General features: G+C 41.3%; 1 protein-coding gene across 1 annotated transcript in view; it reads right to left on the reverse strand.

Annotated features, from left to right (window-relative positions):
* The window catches only part of adamts18 (ADAM metallopeptidase with thrombospondin type 1 motif, 18), a 118324-nt gene extending 101203 nt beyond the window's left edge, over positions 1–17121 (reverse strand). Inside the window, 3 exon segments of the mRNA XM_036584474.1 lie at positions 13034–13356; positions 16340–16397; positions 17037–17121. Of these exon segments, the coding sequence (XP_036440367.1) occupies positions 13034–13356; positions 16340–16397; positions 17037–17099 (444 nt within the window). The 5' untranslated portion in view covers positions 17100–17121.
* Positions 17122–24208: the final 7087 nt, after the last annotated feature.

Consider the following 24208-nt stretch of genomic DNA (forward strand, 5'->3'; position numbering starts at 1 on the left):
TTAAATGCACTCATTTGTAATTATTTATTATCATACTTGTTTAATTGTATGTAGTTTCACGTATGTAGTTACAGATGTAACTAAACGTACTGACTTCTGTGATCTGCACTGTACTTTACCTTAACCAGGTACGTCTGCAGTCAGACTCTCACACACAATGTATTTCACATAAAGTTAAAGGATCATTTGATCATATTTAAAATGAAGATACTGGAACACAAATTCATTTCTAAAGATATCAGACAGTGAAGAGCATCAGACAGGATTCTGGCTGTTTTCATACATTTTCAAATGGATTTGATAAAAATATTTACATATATTTATTTTTCTATGTGTAATATTTCCCCATACATTTAAGACAAATGCATTTTCTAATATATATTTGGTTAATATGGTAATATATTCTGAAATACATTATAGTGTTGGAATGTATTTCATATATGCTGCAATGTATTTGACGTGTATTTCAAATATACAAAAAACACGTCCATTTATTTTCCGGGACACACCAAACCGACTGTCGGCCGTCAGACGCCATCAGGCCTCGTTTTTGGCCAACTGAGCGTGTTGAATCAGCTGCGAGAGAGGATGAACGAGGAGGGAAACAAAACCAAGAAGGAGAGCAACACAAGAAAGTGTCACTCTCAAGAGGAGCCGACAGAGAACAGTTCTTTCAACGGCATTGCAAGTAAAGTTTCAGCACTAGGAACTGGAATTCTTACTATTTCTGCTCTTTGAATCTCCAAAAATGTGATTGTCAAATTTCCAAGAAGAAAAAAATAAAACTGCTGTGAATAAACAGATGCACAAGAACTCTGAAGGTTCTCTGATCACACACTGACATAAAATAAAAAAACTGGTGGAGTGTTAACAATGACCTACTATTTAGTACCCTCTTAAAAAAGGGTTCTTCAAGGGTTCTTCAGTAAAGTAAAATGGTTCTAGGTAGAACTATGAACACTTAAAGAACCATTTATATGATTACAGCTTTCTTTACATCATGAAATGGTTCTTCAGATCGATGGAGAAGGTGATGTAGATGGTTCTATATAGAACCTTTTTGAAAATGGTTCTATATACCACCAAAAAGGGCTCCTCTATTGTTACGATGTCAAGGTTGACACAATAGAAGAACCCTTTTCGGTGCCATATGGAAGCCTTTTCATCAACTGCAACTTCTCCATCAACCTGAAGAACCATTTCATGATGCAAAGATGGTTCTAACCCTTCCAGAACCATCATTTTTAAGTGTGTACACTCTACGCTGTTCGAGACACTGCTGATGATTTTCATCTGCCAAAATATGTTGGTTATTGTGGGATGGAGTGGAAACAAGTGACTCACGTTGCTGTCGGTCAAATTACATTTTGTTGATTATCTAAGTGATTATAGGTTTACACATCAACTAAGGTGGACGCACATGAAAAATGCATCATTTTTCTGCAAACTCCAGTGCAAAATTTCCACTTATGCTCAGTTTAACATATTGAATAAACATAAAATACAGTATAGCATGTTTTGTTTTTGTTTCCAATGTAAATAAACAGTAACCGTGCGGTAAAATGTGCAGCACTGTGTTCACTTTTCTTCACATGTCAACAAAACATAGAATCTGACCGGGGCGCCCAAACTTTTGCACACACCTGGTGTGCTGAAACCCATTTTTCCAAAGGTGCTGACGGTAAATGACCCGTACTTCATTGTGTCCAGCACTTCACACAGACTGACCTGGATCTGACAGACCTCCTCCTCCCTCACGGTGGGAGGCAGCACCGTATAACTGACCCTAAGTGGAATCCCACACGTCAGCCCATCAGCCTGAAGCGCCGGCCCCTCGCTGAATAAACACAGCTGAAGAGCTGTACAGACACATACTCACACCTCTGTCCACACCTCATACACTCACAGACAGGCTGAACCCAGGGGGTCAGGGGTGTCTATAAAACCCTGCTGCTCACTGCTCACTCATTCAAAAAGACCTCCTGACCCCACCGTGTGACCCACTTCAGCTCTAAAGGAGAATCCCACCGACTTCTCTACGTTTATGCATGAATAAATGATGTGAACAGAGTAAACAGAATGCTTTGAGAGACTCCAGAATGGGGAGAGGGGCTGTGTATGAGATAATATGAACGTCAGGAAAACACAAATTTGGTAGTTTTCTGCCAGTTTAAGTGGGATCAGGAGTTCAGGGGGAAACTGTATAAGGATCACAGCCTGTTTTATCGACTCTGTCCAGGTCACGTTTTTTTCTTCCAAAGTAGGGAGAGTAATTTTAGCCATCTTTCACCTCTAGTCAGGTTTCGTGTTATAAATGTCCCAAATATGGCGGCCACAACAGAAAAATCACACGACTGAAACCCCAGGATTACATGAAATGGTTATGAATACGCTGCCAGGAGTCTGAGACACTGTTTTACGATAGTTTTGAGATGTTTTTAGCCTAAAACGTCCACTGATCTCAGGCATTATAAGGCAAAATAGATTTATTTTACTCTTTTCTAGGTTCACAGGTGGTTTTGGATAGTAAATAAATCTTTCTATAATTTTCGAAGAAAATTTTTTCCATTTTCTCTTTACCCCAAATGTAGTTGGATCAACCGAGATGTGTTTAGTGTCTGAAGTTTGCTTCTTTAGCTCTGCGCTGTTACTACGAGGCTTATGTAGCTAAAACTAATGGAAGTACCCCACCAATTAGCACTGTGCTAACTGCAAGCCATACAGACTTCATTATGGCTGTTATTGTTTTAGCTAATACATCTACTATATAGGACACGCATGAAGAATGCATGATTTTTAAACAAAGTTTAACATATTGGATAAACATAAAATATGGTATAGTATGTTTTTCTTTTTGTTTCCAATACTGTTAAACAGTAACTGTGCAGGAAAATGTGCAGCACTGTGTTCTCTGTAGAGAACGTGTTCACTTTTCAACTTGTCAACAAAACAACCGACTGGGGCGCCCAAACTTTTGCACACAACTCATGCTAACCATACATACTTTTGAAAGACTAAAGTCTGACACCCTCTCACATCTAAAGACAGTGTCACAGTTTTTAGTCACAGATTATGATTTTGAAAAGACAGGAAATCTTGCAGTGTCACTATTTACAAGACTGCAACTAGACTTTTGAGATTATTTCCCATCATGCACCTGGTGGAAATACACAAGCAGAGAAACCCTTTTCCTTCCACTCTATAGTGAAACAGATGGGAGGATAGATTGGCTGAGCATGTAAAGATCTGGGGCTCCGCCCAGTTCACTGTGGAACTGTATATTCTGGCAAATCATCACCCAGAATCTTTTAATTAACCTGTAAAATGTGCAGTTACTTTTTTATTTAACATTAAGATTTACACATCAACACAACATGCAGCCAATCAGCCTTGTTGATTGGATATTATGCACTAAACCATAAAAACAAACAGTGTAACAGAAAGTAAAATAAAAGAAAATAAAAGAAAAAAAGGAAAAACGGCAATGATTCTTCAATAATGCCATTCTTAGAGTCCTGAAACATTAAAGCAGTCAGTTTACATTGTAAGTTAATATGATTATTGTATTAAAGTGGAGCAGATTTGCCGTTTTTAGAGATTCCAGGCACTCACACGTTCTCTCTCTCTCTCTCTCTCTCTCTCTCTCTCTCTCTCTCTCTCTCTTTCTTTCTTCACTCATGCGCGTCACTATTTGCATGAACCAAGACTTAAAACTTACGATAATATTAAACACGGTTGATTTTGTCGCAGCGTCAAGACGAGAAAAGGACTGACTTAAGACCACCATCTTGACCACCTTACACTATGACCTGAGCGCGACGCGACTCTACCAAACCCATGATTTTATCCCGACATGGATGTTTGTCTGCAACAGTGAAATCGCTTGAAAAGTCGTTTGGTGTAAGGCCGGCATAATGTGCTGAAACCCATTTTTCCAAAGGTGCTGATGGTAAATGACCTGTACCTCATTGTGTCCAGTTTTAGCTATGTGACACACAACAGCGTGTCATACAGTGTTAGAAACCACATTAGCCAGTCTATTAGAGATTACTTAGAGGGGAATTCCACCAACATTTGAAAAATTCTGTATAATTAAACTGTTGAGATGTAAACAGTCAGACAGACATACACATTCATACCTAGGGGCAATTTAGCATGTCCAATTGGCCTGACTGCATGTTTTTGGACTGTGGGAGGAAACCGGAGTACCCGGAGGAAACCCACGCAGACACGGGGAGAACATGCAAACTCCACACAGAAATGACCCTGGTCACCCGGCCGGGAATCGAACCCAGGCCCTTCTTGCTGTGAGGCGACAGCGCTACCCACTGCGCCACGGTGCCGCCCTGTATACAGTCTTATTTTACAATAAAAACAAGTTTTTGTGTGAGGTGTGACTGTGTCTGTCTGTCTGTCTGCCCTGCGATGGACTGGTGACCTGTCCAGGGTGTATCCTGCCTTCCGCCCAATGACAGCTGGGATAGGCTCCAGCACCCCACCGCGACCCAGAAGGATAAGCGGTTTAGATGATGGATGGATGGATGTAAACAGTGTCATTCAGTTTGATGTGAAGTGGTTAACTGTAGAGAAACTTACCAACTGAGATTTTATTTACTTTCCAGAACCACCAGTGAACCCACACATGTTTTCTATGTTATGTTGATGATGGTAAATCTGAATAAATGTGTTTTCTTCATGGACTATTTTGCCTCACAACGCCCTGCATGTATCCCTCCACCATGAACGGATTTCGAAAATGTGTTTCAGGGCAAAAACTTCCTAAAACATTTTAAAACAATCTCCCAGACATCGGGCAGTGAATTCACAACCATTTCATGTAGTAACTTTCTGTGAGGGAGCTTTTAGAGGTGGACGTCTGGTTCCTATCACCACCAGTGTGAACAGTTCTGACTCGGTAAGTTTCTCTAGAACGGAGCGTTTCACACCAAACCACTCTGAACGACTCTGTTTACATCTGAACCATTTAAATTGTGAAAAAGCAATTAGCATGGTGCTAATTGGTGGGGTACTCATTAGCTACATCAGCCTCGTAGCTCCTGTGTAAGAAGCAGATTCAGACACCAAACATGTCTTTACTGATCTGGTACATTTAAAGTGAGGGGGGGGGAGGGGACTGTGTGAATTTGACTTTCCTCCAAACTATCGCTTTAAGGCATTTTCACCAACATTCCATAGCAGACAGAAAGACAGCCCTGCTGATATTTTCAGCTATTCATGAGGCAGAGCGGATGAAACTGAACAGCTGTACCAACGTGTTCTATAAAGGCCCAGAATCTTAAGTAAGCTTAACCGTTTAAAGCATTTCCAGCAGCTGCTTAAAATAGACTTAAAGAGAGACGATCGAGGGACATTCGAGTGTGTCATGTGCGCCAACTCAGCAGTTCTAAAACTTTGGTCATGATTCACGCAGCATCCTTAAACCACAGTTTATGATGACGGATGAGAGTTCCCAGGATTATGCTTTGGCTAAGTCTTTCCAAACGTGGGGTTTAGCCAATAGAAGGTGTAGAGGATCACTTATCAATGTGATCTGTTTACAGCAACTGCTTACTCAACCTGGAAGACTTCATAGATTATATACAAATTCTCAACTTATAACATTCACACAAACTATGTGGTGAAACAGTTATCAACAGTGATGGTGTTATGATTAGGATTATGACCAGGGCACTTAAGCCAAAATTAAAAATGTCATCTTAACTACATCTGCTGCAGTATGCAAGATTTTTCTTTGTTCAACTGCAAGACGTTAAACAAATTACTGATTGATTAGAGTCAAGAGAACGAAAACAGGCTAAATGTGGTGAGTCTGCTGCGAGTCGCCCCGTAAAGCCTGAAATAATAATTAAAAAGCCACGCCGTATGTTTTCATGTATTAACGCCACACACAGACTCAAAAAGAAGGTCTGGCTCGGTGTTTAGCCCTCAAATGATCTCAGAATCAACTTCATACTGATGAAGATGTGATGACAGTAGTAGATTGAGAATAGCAGATCCTCAGAGACGCGTCCTTCACCAAGTTTAGACTGAGTTCTCTTTGAATTCTCCTTCAATCATCAGATTCATCCGCTCAGGGAAGCACAACCCACACTACAAAATGTTCTTCCAATTACACATTTCCACCATAGAGGTCTCCAAATCCTAATATTACAAAGTGTATGTTTAAAAGATCAGGAAAACCTCCATCTGATGAGGTTGGGGCTTTGCTACAAGCTGGCTAATGAAGAAGAAAGCCAGATGGCTAACTTAATTACTGGGAAGCCAAATATTACATGTGTATTGATAAACCCATAAAAAGTGCAGCTGTATAGCAAATGTACTTTACTAGGGGTCAGTCGTAGGCTGGAGGTTACGGAACCGGCCCGTAAGGTTGCCGGTTTAGATCCCCTGAGTCGACAGTACGTGACTGAAGTGCCCTTGAGCAAGACACCTAACCCCCAACTGCTCCCCGGGTGCCGTGGATAGGGCTGCCCACCACTCCGGGCAAGTGTGCTCATTGCCCCCTAGTGTGTGTGTTCACTAGTGTGTATGTGGTGTTTCACTGCACGGACGGGTCAAATGCGGAGGTGAAATTCCCCCGTTGTGGGACTAATAAGGGTCACTTCAATTTAAACTGACCCATCAGTTTGGTCACTTTTGATTAGCAGAAGCATTTTGCACTTAAGGCTGTTAACCATCAGTATTCCAGCACTAAAATCACTGTTCAGGTATTTGTGACGTTAGATGGAGACAAAATATGGGCCGTTCAGCGAAACTGATTTTATGGGGGTTTTTTTGTGAATTTTTTTAAACATTTTCAGTACAAAAACTAGACAATCCAACAAACGAACAGATATACAGAAAATGCACATTTGATCGAATTAAATTAAATTAGACAATTAGACAATTAGGTCCTGTCCCAAACTTTTTGCTGGCCACAGCAGCTTCAGTACCATGACATCCATAAAACAGAGCAAGAATGTAGATCTTAAGTCTGATTTGATGTTTTAAATGGACCACATTTTCTTTGCTTTTTTGAAATAAAAGTGTGATGAAGTATGGAAACATGGTCCAAATCTGAAAACGTACCTCTCACTAGTCTGTACAGTTTTGAATTCATTGTTTTTGTGATAACATTTACATACATACATACATACATCATCTAAACCGCTTATCCTTCTGGGTCGCGGTGGGGTGCTGGAGCCTATCCCAGCTGTCAATGGGCAGAAGGCAGGATACACCCTGGACAGGTTGCCAGTCCATTGGAGGGCAGACAGACAGACAGACATACACAATCACACACTCCCTCACACCTAGGGGCAGTTTAGCATGTCCAATCGGCCTGACTGCATGTCTTTGGACTGTGGGAGGAAACCCACACAGACACGGGGAGGATAACATTTACATATATTAGCCTATTCAGTCAGTTTAGCCCCGCCCACTCATGCAAAAATTATAAAGGAGTTTTAAAGCAGCGTTTCAGCCCAGACTGCTATTTGAATGAGGTGCAGCCAATCAGAACAAGGGTCATTTACATATATCAGTCTTACAGGCACAGTAACCAAATCGGTTAGGTTTTGCAGATTCAGAAACAATGAAAAGATGTTTCTCTGGCAACTGACATCTGGCATCAGTTATTCCTACTGTTAGCTCGTTAGCTCTTCTGTTACTCATCCGACATAAAAACCAGCTCCCCTTTGGCTTTTTTAAATAATAAAACATGCTTTTGAATGCATTCCTCGTAACAGCAGAGCTACTGTAACATCTCATTAAGAGCAAACTTATTCCTGCTCCTGTAAAGTCACCATTCCTGAGGTTTTGTTAGACAGCAATGATATGTCTGAACACATCCACTGAAAGGTCAATCCGAGGAATGAGCAGCCCAACAACATCCAAATGCCCCCCGGTAAATTAATTAATCACATGGAGAGAAATTAAACAAGGGCCTCACAGAGTGCATGCGAGGCTTTTGCTGGTGGATTGGAACGAGCTTTGGATGGTCTTGCTTGCCTGGCCTGTCAAAACATGCTCGCCAGGCAGGATTGGCTGATTTAAAAGGGAAGGCGGGCTCGAACGTCTTAACGAAACTGAGCAACACTAAAACACCACACAGTCTGACCTTGTGGACATTTGCAATCTTTGTATCCAGCTGCCCCCCAAATGGCCAAAGGTTTTCTTGTGATGTTGCTTATGTGGTTTCTGATACTATATCACACACAGTGGGGACAAAAAGTCTGGAAACACTTTAAAAATCTAGGATTTTTTTTTTTTCATTTAAACCTGTAAATAAACAACAAACTTTTGGAATTCTGAAATATTTAAAACAAAGACAAGTTACGACAAGTAAAATAATCAAGAAATATTCAAGATGCTGCACTATTTCTAGGTTGCGATTTAAATTTAAGCAAAATTTCACAAATTTCAACACATAATAAAGTGGTCAAGATGTCATTCAGAATGGTTTGGTGTGAAATTCTCCCATTTCAGAGAACTAAGTCAGAATTGTTCACAGTGGTGGTGATAGGAACCAGACGTCCACCTCTAAAAGCTCCCTCACAGAAAGTTACTACATGAAATGGTTATGAATTCACTGCCTGATGACTGAGACACTGTTTTATGATAGTTTTGAGAAGGTTTTGGCCTTAAAAGCCTTTCATGGTGGAGGGATACATGCAGGGCACTGTGAGGCAAAATAGTCCCTAAAGAAAACGTATCATTTCAGATTTTCCACTATTTACCATCATCAACATTCCACATAAACTCAGAAGACTCGTGTAGGTTCACTGGTGGTTTTGGATAGTAAATAAAATGTCTATATTTGTGTTGTAGTCATGGCGACCCCTGGTTCCTATCACCACCACTGTAAAGAAGCCTGAGCCTCTAGAATGGAGCATTTCATACCAAACCACTCTGAATGACTTCGTTTACATCTTAACCATTGAATTAAAAAGAAGTTTTGGAAAATCATTGGAATTCCCATTTAAAGCCATTGCACGAAAGGTCAGATTCTCAGTTTTTCAGTCATCTTTGTTCCACTGAAGCTCATATTCAGATGACTTTCAGGTGGATTTGATCTACTCATTAGAGACTTTTATGAAAACTTGCTGAGTCCAGCTCAAAAGAAAGACATACAAACACTAAGAAACACTAAAAAATTCTGAAATTCATGTTAAAATTTCAAATATTCTATATTTTAGAGAAATTGTGAGACAGATGATATAATTTGTAATGACACATTTTGTAGAAAATCAGAAAAAAGATACAAAAACATTCAAAATCATCAGACTTTTCGACTGTACTGTATCTACAGAAGTGGGTAAAAGCACAAGACAGCTAAAAAGAGTAGCAGCAGCCTTCGTTAAGTTCGAAAAATTATTCTATTACTTGTTGGCTACAAAAGCCTCAAAGCTCCAGTTCAAAACTAAAGCAGCAACCTTCAGACACCAAACACTGATTAACAACATTTGGGGTAGGAGAAGCAAACGGTGGAAATTCGTTTTTTTTGCCATATTAGTGCTTATAAAGGAGAATAGCTCCGTTCCTCCGGCTCGCAGTCAGAGCTCAGAGCCTCGCGGCCGAATCTGAACCAGCTGCATCCTCTTCTGAGGGAGCACAGAGCGCAGCACAGTAATTAAAAACTCTTCTTTAAATAATGAAGGATTTACAAAGCAAATCCTCCTGTTCCTGATTTACAGGCTCCCGCCGCCTGCTCTCGATTTAACAAGACAATCCCCCTCCATCTGCCATCCCAGACCACCGTCTAACCGAAGGGAAAAGAAATGCACCAGAGGCCAACGTGCCTTACTTTCTCATGGACAAACATGCAGTTGGCTTCCCTCTTATCCAGGGCTGTAGGACGCAACATTACAGCCACACATGCAGGAGGAAATTAATCCTCTGCGAAAGCAAATAAGATCATATGTGTGATCGACCTTCCTGTGTGTTTACATCTTCAATCAAATACTTGACCATGGGAGTCAGTTATTCATGGTCAGTTACTTGTGAGCTGTTATAACTACAAGACGTGCACAATATCGAATGTTTCCCCGCAGCCCAAGTCATCTCTTCAGTCGTAGCCATGCGAGCTGATCAGACGGGTTCTAGTGTTTATGGTAGTTGTAGTCCATCAGGTAATTTGAACGCTATCCGAAAATTTGTAAACAAACATTCCCACAAAGTACAAAATACCCACATGTTGTTTAGTCTGGGGTGCTAATATCTTAGGTAAATCCAACAACAATTTAAGATTTTGCTGATAAAAACCCCAAAACATCCAAAAATGTCTTTAAAAGCTTTTCTGAAGATTCAGAAGTTTAAGCGCCCCCTGCTGTGCCCATTCCCTTTGCTATATTTATCCTGTTTGCAAGAACTGATTGAGTTAAAAATCACTTATTAACACTGAGTCTTAGCATTAGGATGTAAACTATGAAGCATAAAGTTCGTCATAAAGCAGAGAAGGGCTTCATGGGTACATAACTTGCTGTCGTCCAAAATATCTACTACACAATGTGCTAATTCGAAAAAAGCTGTGCATCAAGCAGACGCCAACTGGCTTTCTGGTAGTGTTGGAAGTAGAACAAGACGTAAACAACACTTAAACCAGAACCAGAACTAGCGCAGAATTACAGTGGAGCAGTTTGATAGATGATTTTTGACCTTCCAAATATTTACACAATTGAGGATTATCTTCAAATATACATTTATATTCAAATTCTTATAAAAACAGTGACGTGAGTATTAATTCTTGGAGAGAGAGAGGAAATATGTCAGACTTTTCTGCACATTCTGGTATGGACGCTGCCCCCTAGTGCCCACATTTAACATAAAAAATTGAAACACAATGTAAAATGCATAACGTTGCTGTTGTAACAAAACCTTGTATCTCCAAAATGCGAACTTTACAGAGGATGAAAAAACATACTTTGCTTTCAATGTAAGTCAGTGGAACCAGATTTTTGTCCAAGTAATTTTGGGTCATTTCTTTTGGTCCATTCATCATGAAATTAACACATAATGTAAAGGGAAACAGCCATTTTCAAATTATGTCAAAAACTGAAAAACGACAAAAATAATTGAGACACGAGGTTTTGTTCCGACAGCAGTGATACGTTAGTATTTTCTCCAATTTGTCAAATTCAGCAAATAAATCGTCATCTGTATTGAAATGTGAGGAAGCGCGTTCTCTGTAGAGGATGTAGTAACTTGTTTTCACTTAGAAAATCCACAAAACGTCATTAGATCAGGGGCAGCCCAAGTTTTGCAAGTGCCAAAGAAAAGTGAGGTGGGATATAAGCTTCCATTAGCCTACTTAGCCGAGCAGCTCCAACACAAAACTGAAGAAATAGACTTCAGATGCGTTACTACAGTCGGAAAAAGGAAAACTCCTTGAGGAACTAGAGCTTTAAAATTCTCCCAGCACAAAAGCGCAGGTTGGCCGTTATTCCCAACCTTTCAGAGCTCAAGGGGCTGCAGAGGATCAAGGAGGATGAATGGCTCCTCATTTGTTCTTAATCCAAAGCTTCTCGTCAAGCCGAGATGACACAGAGGGGTTAAACTCCGCTGTGACACGTTTTTTCTCATTTGAAGACTAAGAAAGACAGAAAGAGACAGAAGGAGAGGAAGACAGAGAGAGAGGGAGAGGGAGAGAGTCCTCTTTTTCCGGGGCACGTTCTTTTCTTCTTCCACTTAAAGCACAAAATGTGAAAAGACACTCAGGCCTATTTATGGTTCCCTCTGTATGAAATATAAAAGTGCTAGAGCGTCCATGGCCCAGGTCAGCCTTGAAAAGACGATGGAAAAAAAGAGAAAAAGTCCCAAAAGAGAAACTGTGGTGGTGGTTGGTGGTGGTGGTGGTTGGTGGTGGTGGTGGTGGTGTTGCAGATCAAAGAGTCTTTCCAGTCTATTCAAATGCAATTGCTTCCAAATCACATTGAGCTGTTGCACAGTTTTAAAAGAATGGGTCACTGCCGTTTTATTGTGGAGAAGCTACCGCTAATGAAAGGGACAATGCGGAGATTAGTGCTGCCAGCCAAGCGGCTGAAGCTTCACTCTGGCTTTAATTGCGGTGAACAAGAGAGACGAGGAAGCAGGGCAAACACGGCACAATAGATCCACAAGCAGAAGAGGAGGAGCAGAGGTACAGCCCTTTCACAAGACTCAAGGTATGGCTTTACCTCAGACCCACAGAATTACAAAAGCTAATATGAGGACTCTTTTAAGATTCTGTACCTGCCAGACAGGTTTCACCATCCGGAAGAAGAGAATATGTACACGTGTGCATGGATATTAATATATGTGATGTCTGTCCATTGGATTTCCAAATATGTGGGATTTCTTAGATGTCTAACACTAAAATTGCAAATTAAAAGAAGTACATACATATCCAAACAAACAAAGAGTAAATCAATACATGGCTGCTGTCGGAACAAAACCTTATATCTCCAAAAATATCTCCAACTTTACAGAAGAAGGAAAAAACATACCTTACTTTTAATGTAAGTCAATGGAACCAGACTTTTTGTCCAAGTAATTTTGGGCTGTTTCTTTTGGTCCATTCATCATAAAATGTACACACCACATAAGGGCAACAGGCATTTTCAAAGTATGTCAAAAAAGACAAAAATGGACAGGTTTTGTCAGCAGCGAGATATATATTTAGCATATAAGAGGAAAAAAAAACATGCCAACTTTATGTGTTGAATTTCGCTAAATTCTCACTAATAACCTGCACTGGAAGGTTAGAGCCTGGATGTTCAATACCAATAACAATAACACAGGTGAGTCTATTAGCATGTTTTGTTAGAGTTAGGTGGATTGAAACATGACTCTTAATGAGGGAACTCCAGGTTCAGCCAATTACAGTAGACCATTCATTCCTCACTTATTACTGTCTGTAAAACTACACGCGCTGCAGATTCATACTGGATTAAAATCACTCCACAATTATTACCGTCAGACTGTAAAACTACACACACTGCAGATTCATACTGGATTAAAATCACTCACAATTATTACCGTCAGAGAAGTTGCTTACCAGCCCAATGCAGGTGGAGATGGCTGCAGATGAAGCCGAGTGGTTCCTCACGGTTCCCTGATAGAGACAGTTATGAACTGTAGGATCCACCTCAGTCGTAGTGATGCCATCCAGGCCGAAAGTCTGTACACTGAAGCCTTCAGCCACCACACCGGCCGGCCGCAGGTCCAGGTGTAATTCCTTGCCGAACGCAGAGAGGCGGTAGTGTACGGGTTTCTGACGGCCGCTTCCCGACAGAGATCTCCGGCTCCGGTGCCTCGAGACATCGTGAGAAACGAAGTCTCCAAAAGAGTCCACTTCAACTGGAGTCACAAACATGTAATCTGGAAATTCAAACAATTCGGAATTCAATTCAATGTAGGTCCAGATTAAAATTCTATTGATTCCTAGATGACTCAGGTAGGATGGCGGCTTAGGGCCACTGTTAAAAAATAAAAAAAGCAGACTTTGAGAATAAAGTCATATTATGATATATCGAGAATGAAGTCGTAATATTTTGGAAATAAAGTCGTAATACTTCGAGAAAAAAGTCGCAGAATTACGACATTAAAGTGGGATATTACCAGGAAAAGTCACAATATTGTGGCCAAAGGGTTTGCAAAAGGAAGGGAGCAACTCATGTTAAAATGAGGGGCGCTGAGGAGTCGGGAGTTATACTTTCATATTAGTTTCACCCATAAAAAAATACTCAGTCTGCTCAATTATTACTATAAGAAACGGCTGAAACGGCTGTGCTGGAAACTGTGTTTATTTAGATGAAAGAACCAGACGGACTCTAAGGAAACTGTCTGTTTTGTTGAAGGAGAACTCGCAGGCAGTGACCGGTAGTTAGCCATGTAGACGGCTGTGCCATTTGGAGAGGGCATATAGTTTCACAGAAGACGATGAGAATGATAATCAAAATGATCTCCAGTGTGCTCACGTCCTCATCGTCGCCAGTGCAGCAACCGAGACCTCAGCGTGTTATGGCAGCCCCCCTACAATTAGCCTATGTTATCCTCGAAATATGGCCAGTTTATTCCTGTAACTTTACGACTTTATTCTCAAGATATTATGACTTTATTCTCAAAATGTCGTACTGTACGACTTTTTTATCTCTAAATATTATGTATATGTATGTAATATGTATTTTTTTTTACAATGGCCCTAAAACGCCATCGTACACAATACAGTTCATAGTGATTCTCCTAAAACTCACTGGAAGAAACAGCATTGGACAAAAAGGAGCCATGAGAGCGTTATTATCTGGGCAAATCTGAGCATGTGTGACTTTATTGAAATCTCTTCTAAATCCCAAGAGGAGACACGTCAGATTACTTTTCTCAGGAGAAACATCTGACCACCAGGAGAAACTTTAGCATGTATGCTAGCTGGATGACTCTTTATGACCTCACTGTTGTCCAGGAGAAAATACAGAGATGATAAGGAGATCTCTGTTGTAATTTGCCTTCCCTACTGGTTATTATTACACAGTCTCTTGATCTGAAACATTTTTCAATAAAGCAAAAATAAAGGAGTGGCTGAAAATGTGATTTACATTAATATATAAATGTATTATATTTTCAGAGCATTAAACTTTATAAAAGTACAATATTTGAAACCAAAGCTCTGCTAATATAGAGTCTCGATTTAATGCTCTAGCCTCAAGCTAATATGTTAGCCTCACTTATATACGTGTAATGTGTAATTAATGTGTAAATATATCACCAAATAGTTGACCTTCGCCCATAAATGTGTAATTTCACAGCTAATGTTGCTGGGTTGGACAAACTGGTAGAACACTGGTAAAAATCCAATTCAGCCAAATTTGAAACAGTAATTCCCAAAAAAACTTGGTTGAATGAATAACCGACTCTAAATGTAGGTATTGTGATATAAACTGAGTCTGTTCTACAGTTTCTCATTAGGCTGAATGAGTAACTGACTCTAAATGTAGGTATTGTGATATAAACCGAGTCTGTTCTACAGTTTTTCATTAGGTTGAATGAATAACTGACTCTAAATGTAGGTATTGTGATATAAACCGAGTCTGTTCTACAGTTTCTCACTAGGTTGAATGAGTAACTGACTCTAAATGTAGGTATTGTGATATAAACCGAGTCTGTTCTACAGTTTTTCATTAGGTTGAATGAATAACTGACTCTAAATGTAGGTATTGTGATATAAACCGAGTCTGTTCTACAGTTTTTCATTAGGCTGAATGAATAACTGACTCTAAATATAGGTATTGTGATATAAACCGAGTCTGTTCTACAGTTTCTCATTAGGCTGACTAAGATGAGTCATATCATAGTCATATATGCAATATTTATTGTGTTCTCCTCTCTCTCTCTCTCTCTCTCTCTCTCTACTCTTTTTCCTATGTCTCTCACTCTACCGCATTGTCCTCTCTCTCCTCTGTTCTTTCTCTTCTCTCTTTTTCTCTCTTCTCCTCTCCACTCGTTTCTCCTATCTTTCTTGCACTTTCTCTCTATTCTTTTCTCCTATATCTCTCCACTCTTTTCGCCTGTCTTTCTCTCTCTCTACATTTTTCTCCTATCTCTCATGCACTCTTTCTCTCTCAACTCTTTTCTCCCATCTCTCTCGCTCTCTTTCACTCTGTCCACTCTTTTCTCCTCTCTCTCATGCTCACTCTTCCTCTTTCCCTTTTTCGTCCTATCTCTCTCGCTCACTCTTTCTTTCCCCTCTTTCGCCCCATCTCTCTGTCTCTTTCTCTTTCCACTCGTTTTTCCTGTCTCTCTTGCTCCCTCTTTCTCTCTCACTCTTTTCTCCTCTTCCTCTTTTTCTCTCTCACTTTCTTCTCCTATCTCTCTCACTCTCTCTTTGTCTTTCCACTCGTTTCTCCTATCTCTCTCGCTCACTCTTTCTTTTTACTTGTTTCTCTTGTCTCTCTTGCTCCCTCTCTCTCTCTCTTTTTTCTTCTATCTCTCTCACTCTCTCTTTCTCTTTCCACTCTTTTTGCCTGTCTCTCTCTCTTTCTCTCTCCGTACACTCTTTTCTTATTTGTCTTCACTCGTCTCTCCACTCTCTCCCTCTCTCCCTTTCTCACAGTACTTTTCTCTATCACTGCACTCTAGGAACTCTCTCTCTCTCTCTCTCTCTCTCTCTCTCTCTCTCTCTCACATATGGGAGCCACTTCAGAGTTTAAAGAGTGATTCTGAAGCCAAATGAGCTGCAGCTTCCCACACACTAACACACACACACACACACACACACACACAAAACACACACACACACACACACACACACACAAAACACACACACACTTTATGCTGAGTTTCTGCAGGTGATGAAACACACACTGACCGTGGTTGAGGCCGGTGGCTCTGGGACACGAGTCTGAGGCTGAGGAACACTGACGAGTCTGCAGAGCACACAGCAGTTATAAATGCAAGAGTTTAAACACCATCTGGGCAGTGAGTTTGTTGAACACCAGAACACAAACAGATAAACACAAATACAGTAAACGATAATAAAGTTTCTCCAGTTTTCATAAAACTAGCCGATATCGTTTGAGCTGGAAAATGTCTGGTTCTACTAGGCACCTCCAGCCATTGCATGGATTTGCTGAGTTCCATCAGCAGCACTTACTTTAAATGAATGAAGTATTGATTAGCCAGTGCAGGTATTGATGATAACTACAGATAACACTGAGCTTCTTCAAAGAGAGCTCCAGTTAAAGCATTAACACCCTCAGAATCATAATATTAGTAAATAAATGTTACTGCACAGAATAATAACTTTACACACCGTGTTCTCGGGTGCCAACACTTTTGCACGGTGCTGCATACTGTATACATACACCCACGCGCGCTTCAATGTAAGCACATCCAAGCGCACGCGCGCAGATTTATGCAAACATGCATGCACATGCACGCACACATACATACATACCCATGCATGCGCGCGCACACATGCACACACTTGCACTTTACCTGGATCACCTTAAACAAGTGAACACGTAAACAAACAACTAAATAAACAAACCGACAGCGTCACGTGCCTGCTCGTGTCCCTGGCTGAAGCTCAGAGCGGCGCACAGCAGCAGCAGCGGCGTTAGATCCATGCGGACACACACACACACTCCTCCTCAGCAAACCGGTGACCGGGAGTCCGCGGGCGCGCGCGGGGCAGCGTTCGGGCATCGCGTGCAAGCTTCCCCTCCTCCTGCTGCTGCTGGGCTCGCGGACAGGTAGCGCTCCCCGTGTGAGTGAGTGACTGTGTGTGTGTGCGTAGCCTCCACACAGCACGAGCCCAGAGTGGCAGCCGGTGGAGAGGGGGAGGCGGGGAGGAGGGGGAAGGGGGGGTGAGTGGACCAATCAGAGCAGAGCCGGAGCATCGGTGGGACTTTACTTTGAGGGATGTACACTGAGAGAGAGTGAGAGAGAGAGAGAGAGAGAGAGAGAGAGAGAGCAAGAGAGAGAGAGAGAGAGAGAGTAAAAGATCGAGAAAAACTGAGAGACTGAAAAAGTGAGAGAGAATGAGAATAAAAGAGAGAATGAGAATAAAAGAGAGAGAGAGAGGGGGGGGGGATAGATAGAGAAAGAGAGCGAGTGAGTGAGAGGGAGATAGACCAAGAGGGGCAGAATTAGAGAGAGAGAGAGAGAGAGATAGGGAGAGAGATGGACAGAGAGGCGCAGAAAGGGAGAGTGAGGGAGATAGTGAGAGGGTAAAGGACAGAGAGAAACAGAGAAAATGTGTAAGTGAGAGAGAATGAGAATAAAAGAGAGAGTGAGAAAGATGGATAGTAAAAGAAAGAGAGAGACAGAGACAATGAAAAGAGTGAGTGGGAAAGAGACTGAAAGAGAGAGGAGAACGAAAAGACTGAGTAAAAGAGTTTAAAGAGCTGCAGAGAGAGTAAAAACAGAAAGAGGAAAAGAAAGAGGGAGAGAGACAGAGAGAGAGAGGGAGAGAGAGAATAAGAATGAGTGAGAGTAAAAGAGAGATAGATTTAAGATTTAAACCCTCTTTATGTGCCAACCCAGTCAAAAAACCACAATCAAACAAAAGAAGTTAATTAATTTCTTCTGTCCTTCTGTTTACAATTTAAAAAACAATTGAGAATCATTGTCAACACAGCACACCCCCCCCCCACCAAAAAACACCCCCCCCCACACTGTCCACCAGCCTGTAATATGCATGTTTAACTTATAACGCCCGCTAAACAAAACTGTCCTGTTGTGGCTCCACAGCTGAATCAGATTTGTAGGTAAAAATAAAATAATCCTCCTTTACAGTAAAATAAAGCTCTGCTGATCGTTCAACACAGTTTAACAATAAATGGTCTTAAACTCTGGAGTTAATGTAGAACTGCTAATTCACCCTTTAACCATGAAGATCAGCGCAGACTGCTGGTCACCATAGCAACACAGACAACAGTCTCGTCTAGCTAGTAGCTAACGAAACGGCAGAGAGAGAGATTTAAGACGAACATCGATAATTTGGAGACGAATGGACTTATTTGTGTTTATAGTCACTCCAGCTGGTTTCCTGATACGTTTAATCTGCAGCGAAAAACTGAAACACTAAAAAGTTACTAACCTGAAGTCAATTTCTCATTCGAATTGTCCCGTTCCACCTTAAACGGTGCAGCAGTTATATTCTGCCACCTCAGGCACCATTTAAGGTGGAACGGGACAATTCGAACAAGAAGCTGGTGAATGAGCAGCGAATTCAGCCTAGTAAAAAATATTGAACGTTGAGAGACATTTTACAAAAAACTTCTACTTTTACAAGAAAAGCAGCTGTAGCTGAGTTAAAGCTTAAAGTTTTAAGTCTGTGTTTTCATTTATATTATATTTTTTTCCTAAACTAGCACATCAGCACATACTGAGACAGATTTACAGCCAAGATAGTAAAATGGACATAAGGTGTTGTGGCTCCCAAGGTGGTTTGATTTTTGTAGAAAGGACAAAATGGCTCTTTTCAACATTTGGGTTGTGACTCCTGGGTTAGAAATAGAGAGTAAAATATCATTGACTTTAAAATACTGTTATTGGCCAAATAACTTTCAGAGAGCAGAAAAAACAAACAATTTCTCGATAACTTAAAAAATAGTTAAACTATAGTAAACCTTGTCAATAGACTAAAGTTGTATGCAGAGGTTTGGGCACCCCTGAACAAATGACATGTTTTTGTTGATTTTCCTCAGAGTAGAAGGTGCGTTAACTTATTCTCACTTAAAAAATCGACATAACTTGCAATTTGATATTCAGACTTTGGCACACGACTGTATGTCGTACCCAAGGCAACTTCAGCAACACCAAAGCCCAGCATGAAGTCTTTAAATCCCCGGGGAAGATGACACTGGCATTGTGGGCACACATCAGTCCACATCAGAGTTGGAGTGGCAGCCAGTGGGCTGGGAACTGGGTCAGGGCATATGTTGTCTTTGCCCCCTGTTGGCTCACTGTGGGGTGTAACGAGGGCAATAGAGTGCCAGCAGTACTGCAGCACCACAGTACATCTCACCTCAGGCACATCCAAGACCCACTCCAGACCTCATTCAGTGGACAGGGACAGGTCTCTCTTGCAGGTCCTTCCTGACCACATCAGCTTCTCTCCTGTCTGAGCCTGGACTGCCAACTCATGCACTACCTTGAGGTGCTGTTGTAGTGGCACAGCCTAGGGGTACACCTGGTGAACTTTTGGACTGCTCTTCAAGATGCCCACAGGATAAGGGGTAGGTGGCTGTCCCAATCACACTAGTGTCAGATGACAAAAATAGCAAGCTGGAAGGAGGTCGACCAGTCTGTAACGCTGCATATAAAAGTGGTCAATGCTTGTATCCTTGATCTCCAGGATGTGCCACAAAACTTTTGATCCTGACTGCTGTGTAATTCTTCATGGCACCAAATTAGCAGAACATTTCTTCTAAAAATGTTTCCATGGCACTCTACTGCCTTCGACCAGTCTCAAACTGGTCCTCAGGGATGCTTAGATGGTCCAGATTTTGCCTCCATCTAACTTGAGATAGAGCAAAAACATGGACCACCTGGGGGTCCCTGAGGGCTGGGTTTGAGAACCATAGCCTTAGACCTCTAAGGGAAGCAGTCAATTGCAGAGCAGTTCCTGAAATCCATGGTGAGAATCAAGCCCAAATAGCTAGGAAAGTGCTTTACAAGTGCCACCACCAGAAACTGCACCATTGGGAAGTATGAACAGCAGTTTAATGGTGGATGTTGCAGGAATCACAGCAATGGACACCCTGTCAGCACATTGCCCAATATAATTGACCCAAAATAAAAGGAACATTTGTATTACCAAGTGGCCACCTGCTGTAAATCCATGATCCATGCATAGGACTTTTTGTAGCAGAGGGCCCAGAACACTACAGCAGCTAGAAATGAAGACAGCTGTGCAGTGCAAGTCCCACTGTGCGTTGTAGGACATTGACGCAAGATCAGCTGAGTGATCACTTCTCTGTCTCCAAGCACTTTTTCACCTGGGGTCACTTCAATGGCAGCCCCTCATCCATTGTGCCGTCTGATTGAGATGCAGTAGTCTCACAGATCCAGCTGTGCTCTCAGAACGAGAACATCTGGGCAGAACCATGAGACGTGTTGGGCTAAATATGGGTGGGAACAAAGTTTGTGAAATTTCTAAACCAATCCAATGCATCATGAAGGTGGAGCTCGAAGTAGGGGGCGATCGTGTGCTCGTCAACGTTGTTCAACAGACAACAAGCCTGTCACTCAGGCATGAATGTATTGTGAGTTAGCATGGCTTAAAAGTCCCTCAAGGGATGTAAGCATGTAGACCCATGAGTGGAGAAAACATTACATGGAGAAAAAACAAAACCACTTGCGAAGGAAAAACAGCTCTATTAAATTAGACTTTATCTTTAGAAGATATCAAGTACCTGAGTTACTACCTTCAAACAAAGTAACAAAGAAGTGGTTTCATGGATTGATTGTACTCCTGATCTTAAAAGAACACAGACTAAATGAACATAGTGGGGGATTTCACCACAATCCAACACCAAAGGTTTAGGTTGTGCCCAGACGTGTATTCTTGTTACAAGATCATGTCTGGCAAGTTTGGGGCGCAGCGACTATGAAGGATTGTAGTCTGAGCTTCTCCTGCAGACAGAGGAAAAAAGGGGACATCAACATTCCAGCTGTGTCAGTTAGCTCTGCATATCAAAGTCAAAGTCCTGTAGGACTTTAACCCACCAAGCCAATTGTCCTTCTGGTCCTTGCAACCTAAGGAGCAACATGTAGAGACATCCAGGAGGAAAGTGGTCATGCAAGCAGGAGTCCTGGAGCAATGTCAGGAGCTCCTGATGGATGGATGCAACACATTCTCTTGTCTTTCCTTCTTGAGACTACCATGCCAATTGCCAGGTTGATGGCATCAATGTCAGAGAGCACCAGGACAAGGGGCTTCATGAGCCTGACTTGGACCTAGACGAATGCAATGGTGCAGGCATCGTACCACATGATCAGCCACTGCTTATCTCAGGAGTTGTAAGGAAAAAAAATGGCCCCGGACGGTGGTGCAATGTCAGCTTGAGGAAGCCACGTCCTCTACAGGGTCCAAATTAATCCTTGACCTCAGCAAATGTTGCTTGATCAGTAGGCACTGATCAATCCAAGCTGACCTTTGTTGATTTGACTGTCCTTTGCTGAAGTTGATTGTCCTTGTTTTTTGTGTTTCCCATTTTTAGGCATAGATTAATAACTTTTAAATTTTCACCATAGTCCAGTAGTAGCCGACTCGGTCCTCCCTAGATGGTCCACATTTTTCCTTCATCCCTGTGTATTGCACGTTAGGTTGGAACAAATATTTGGACCATCTTGGGGGTCTCTGGGACCAGTTTGAGAACCACAGCCCTAGACTATGCTGGTGCAAGTTTTGATGAAATGTTATATTCACGTGAGAGTCATGTGACACCTTTTTTTGAATGATGCCATGAGCCCAAAGCATGCCTGCCGTAAATGAAAAAACAAAATGGTTTGAGCAGCTAGAGCCTCTGCAGCTGCCGCACCATCAGCTTTAACTAGGTAGCCTAAGAATGTGGTCTCTTGGCACTGCAAGTTGCACCTCCTGACAATATTTGAACATTTGGTGGCCTTAAGTGACATCCAACTTGGTTGTGGAACACTCCACTCACCTAATCATATTCTAGAATAGAACAAGAATTAATACTTAATTGATTTTTGATAAAGCTACACTCTCAGAAATAAAGGTACTAAACTGTCACTGGGGTCAGTTCCCCTCTTATCACTGGGGTGGGACCCTTAAGGGTCCATCTCAATACCTTTAGTCAGGGAACATAACTGAACCATAATCCACTGAAATGATATGTTCTAAGCTGTACTGACTCCACACACCCCGTCTCGTCTCCAGGCTTTTATTTTACTGTTCTGTTTAAAACATTCGGTTATGAAAAGATACAAATACGAACTTTTCATCTGGAAAAACTTATTTAAGGTTCACAATTGGACCCTAAAACTGCTGTTGTACTTTTGAGGGAACATTTACATTGTTTGTACCTTGATGAACAAAAAATGTACCTGCACAGAACCTTCAATTCTAACAGTGTATGTAAGAAAATATCTGGTGGCTTGGGGCCCGAATTGACTGCTGAAATCACTTATAGCTAGAGAACAGTGACTTGGCAAAGACCTGCTGGAGGTTTATGAGTCATTTGTAAGCATAATTCTGAGATCTTTTATTGACAGTTTTGTGTATTTTTTCCTATAAAAAGCTGAACTGAAACACTGAGGCTTCTCTAACTGTGCAGGTGGAACCTGACGACCAGGCCAAAGTCGCACCTCCATCCACTTCACACTTTCAGCTCCGTCCTGGTGAGAAGGCCAGAGCTCATATGGACGGAGCATCTGTGAGTGGTCACACCTCCAGGAACCCGCAGGCTCTTCTCCACACCTTTCTCTTTCTGTCTCTGGTTGTTTGCTTTCCCTTTTTGAGTCTGGCAAACGTTTCTAATAAAACTAATTACTTTTCTTGCATTAAAAGGTTGAAATTGGAAAGCAGCGTTTCAGCCAAAGCATAAAAGATCTGAGAGGAACCACAATGACAAAGACAGTGCCAAGTGTACCATGTTCATGCGTGCGCCCACCAATTGGCAAGAAAAGCACACAATCATCTTGACGGGATCATTCGGTTACCTTAATAATGTCATTTCAATGCATTATAAGCTGTGTACTGTTTTAAACAACTCTTCAAAACTACTATTGTCAGATGCTTGAGTCAGCATTGGCTGAGTTCTCAGCCTGTCCAAACTCACCCCACCCCAGTGCGCCCAGCACTTCCAACTGGAAGATGGGCAGTGGGCTGGAGATTTTGCTTTGACTACATTGTGGTCATTTGTCATATGGTTCTTGTTTCCCCACATTTCTCTCTTTGGTTCTGAAGCCGTGTTCTGCTGGGTAGAGTGGTCACAGATGCTCAGCACTTTCTGTAGCCGTGCAGTGTTGACGGATGGGTTTATATTCAGCATGCTAAATCTAGTGTTAGAAAGCCCCTGGAGTCAAGATGTCCACCAAGCTCCCTCAGGCCTGTCTAAGAAACTTGGCTTGTTGTTTCTCTGGAGCAATAACCACTATCAGGTTACACTTATAGGTACCCAAGACTGCTCTGGTGGGCATTTAAAAGGCCCTTGTTGTTAAGCCTCCACTTAAATACATGTGCTGTCTGTTAAGATCCATACCAAAGATAGTAAAGAATAATAGAAAACAGTTACTTTCATGGGACATCCCATATGCCAAAGAAATATATCTCCATTTATTTTTCAAAATATATGTCATTTTTTACATACAAATATTAAACATTTATAATTTAACATATATTTAAAAATATTTAAAAAATGGCATGGTTAAACATATTTAGCACATATATAAAACATCATATATATTGCACATATATTATGAACACAAGCAAATATTATGTCAGTTTCAGAACAAAACCATCTCCAAAATGATAACTTTACAGGAGAAGGGAAAAATATTATTAACTTATATTCAAAGTTAATAGAAGAAGATTTTTTATGAGTAATTTTAAACCATTTCTGTTGGTCCGTTTATCATGAAAACAACACAAAGTAAAGAGTAGCTTGAGTTTTTAAACTATGCAAAAAGCATAAGAAATAACAAAATTTGAGATACAAGGTTTTCATGCGACGGTGAGGATGTGTACATATATTTCTCTTCC

Source organism: Colossoma macropomum, unplaced genomic scaffold (genome assembly GCF_904425465.1).
Source record: "Colossoma macropomum unplaced genomic scaffold, Colossoma_macropomum, whole genome shotgun sequence".
Taxonomy (NCBI): Eukaryota; Metazoa; Chordata; class Actinopteri; order Characiformes; family Serrasalmidae; genus Colossoma; species Colossoma macropomum.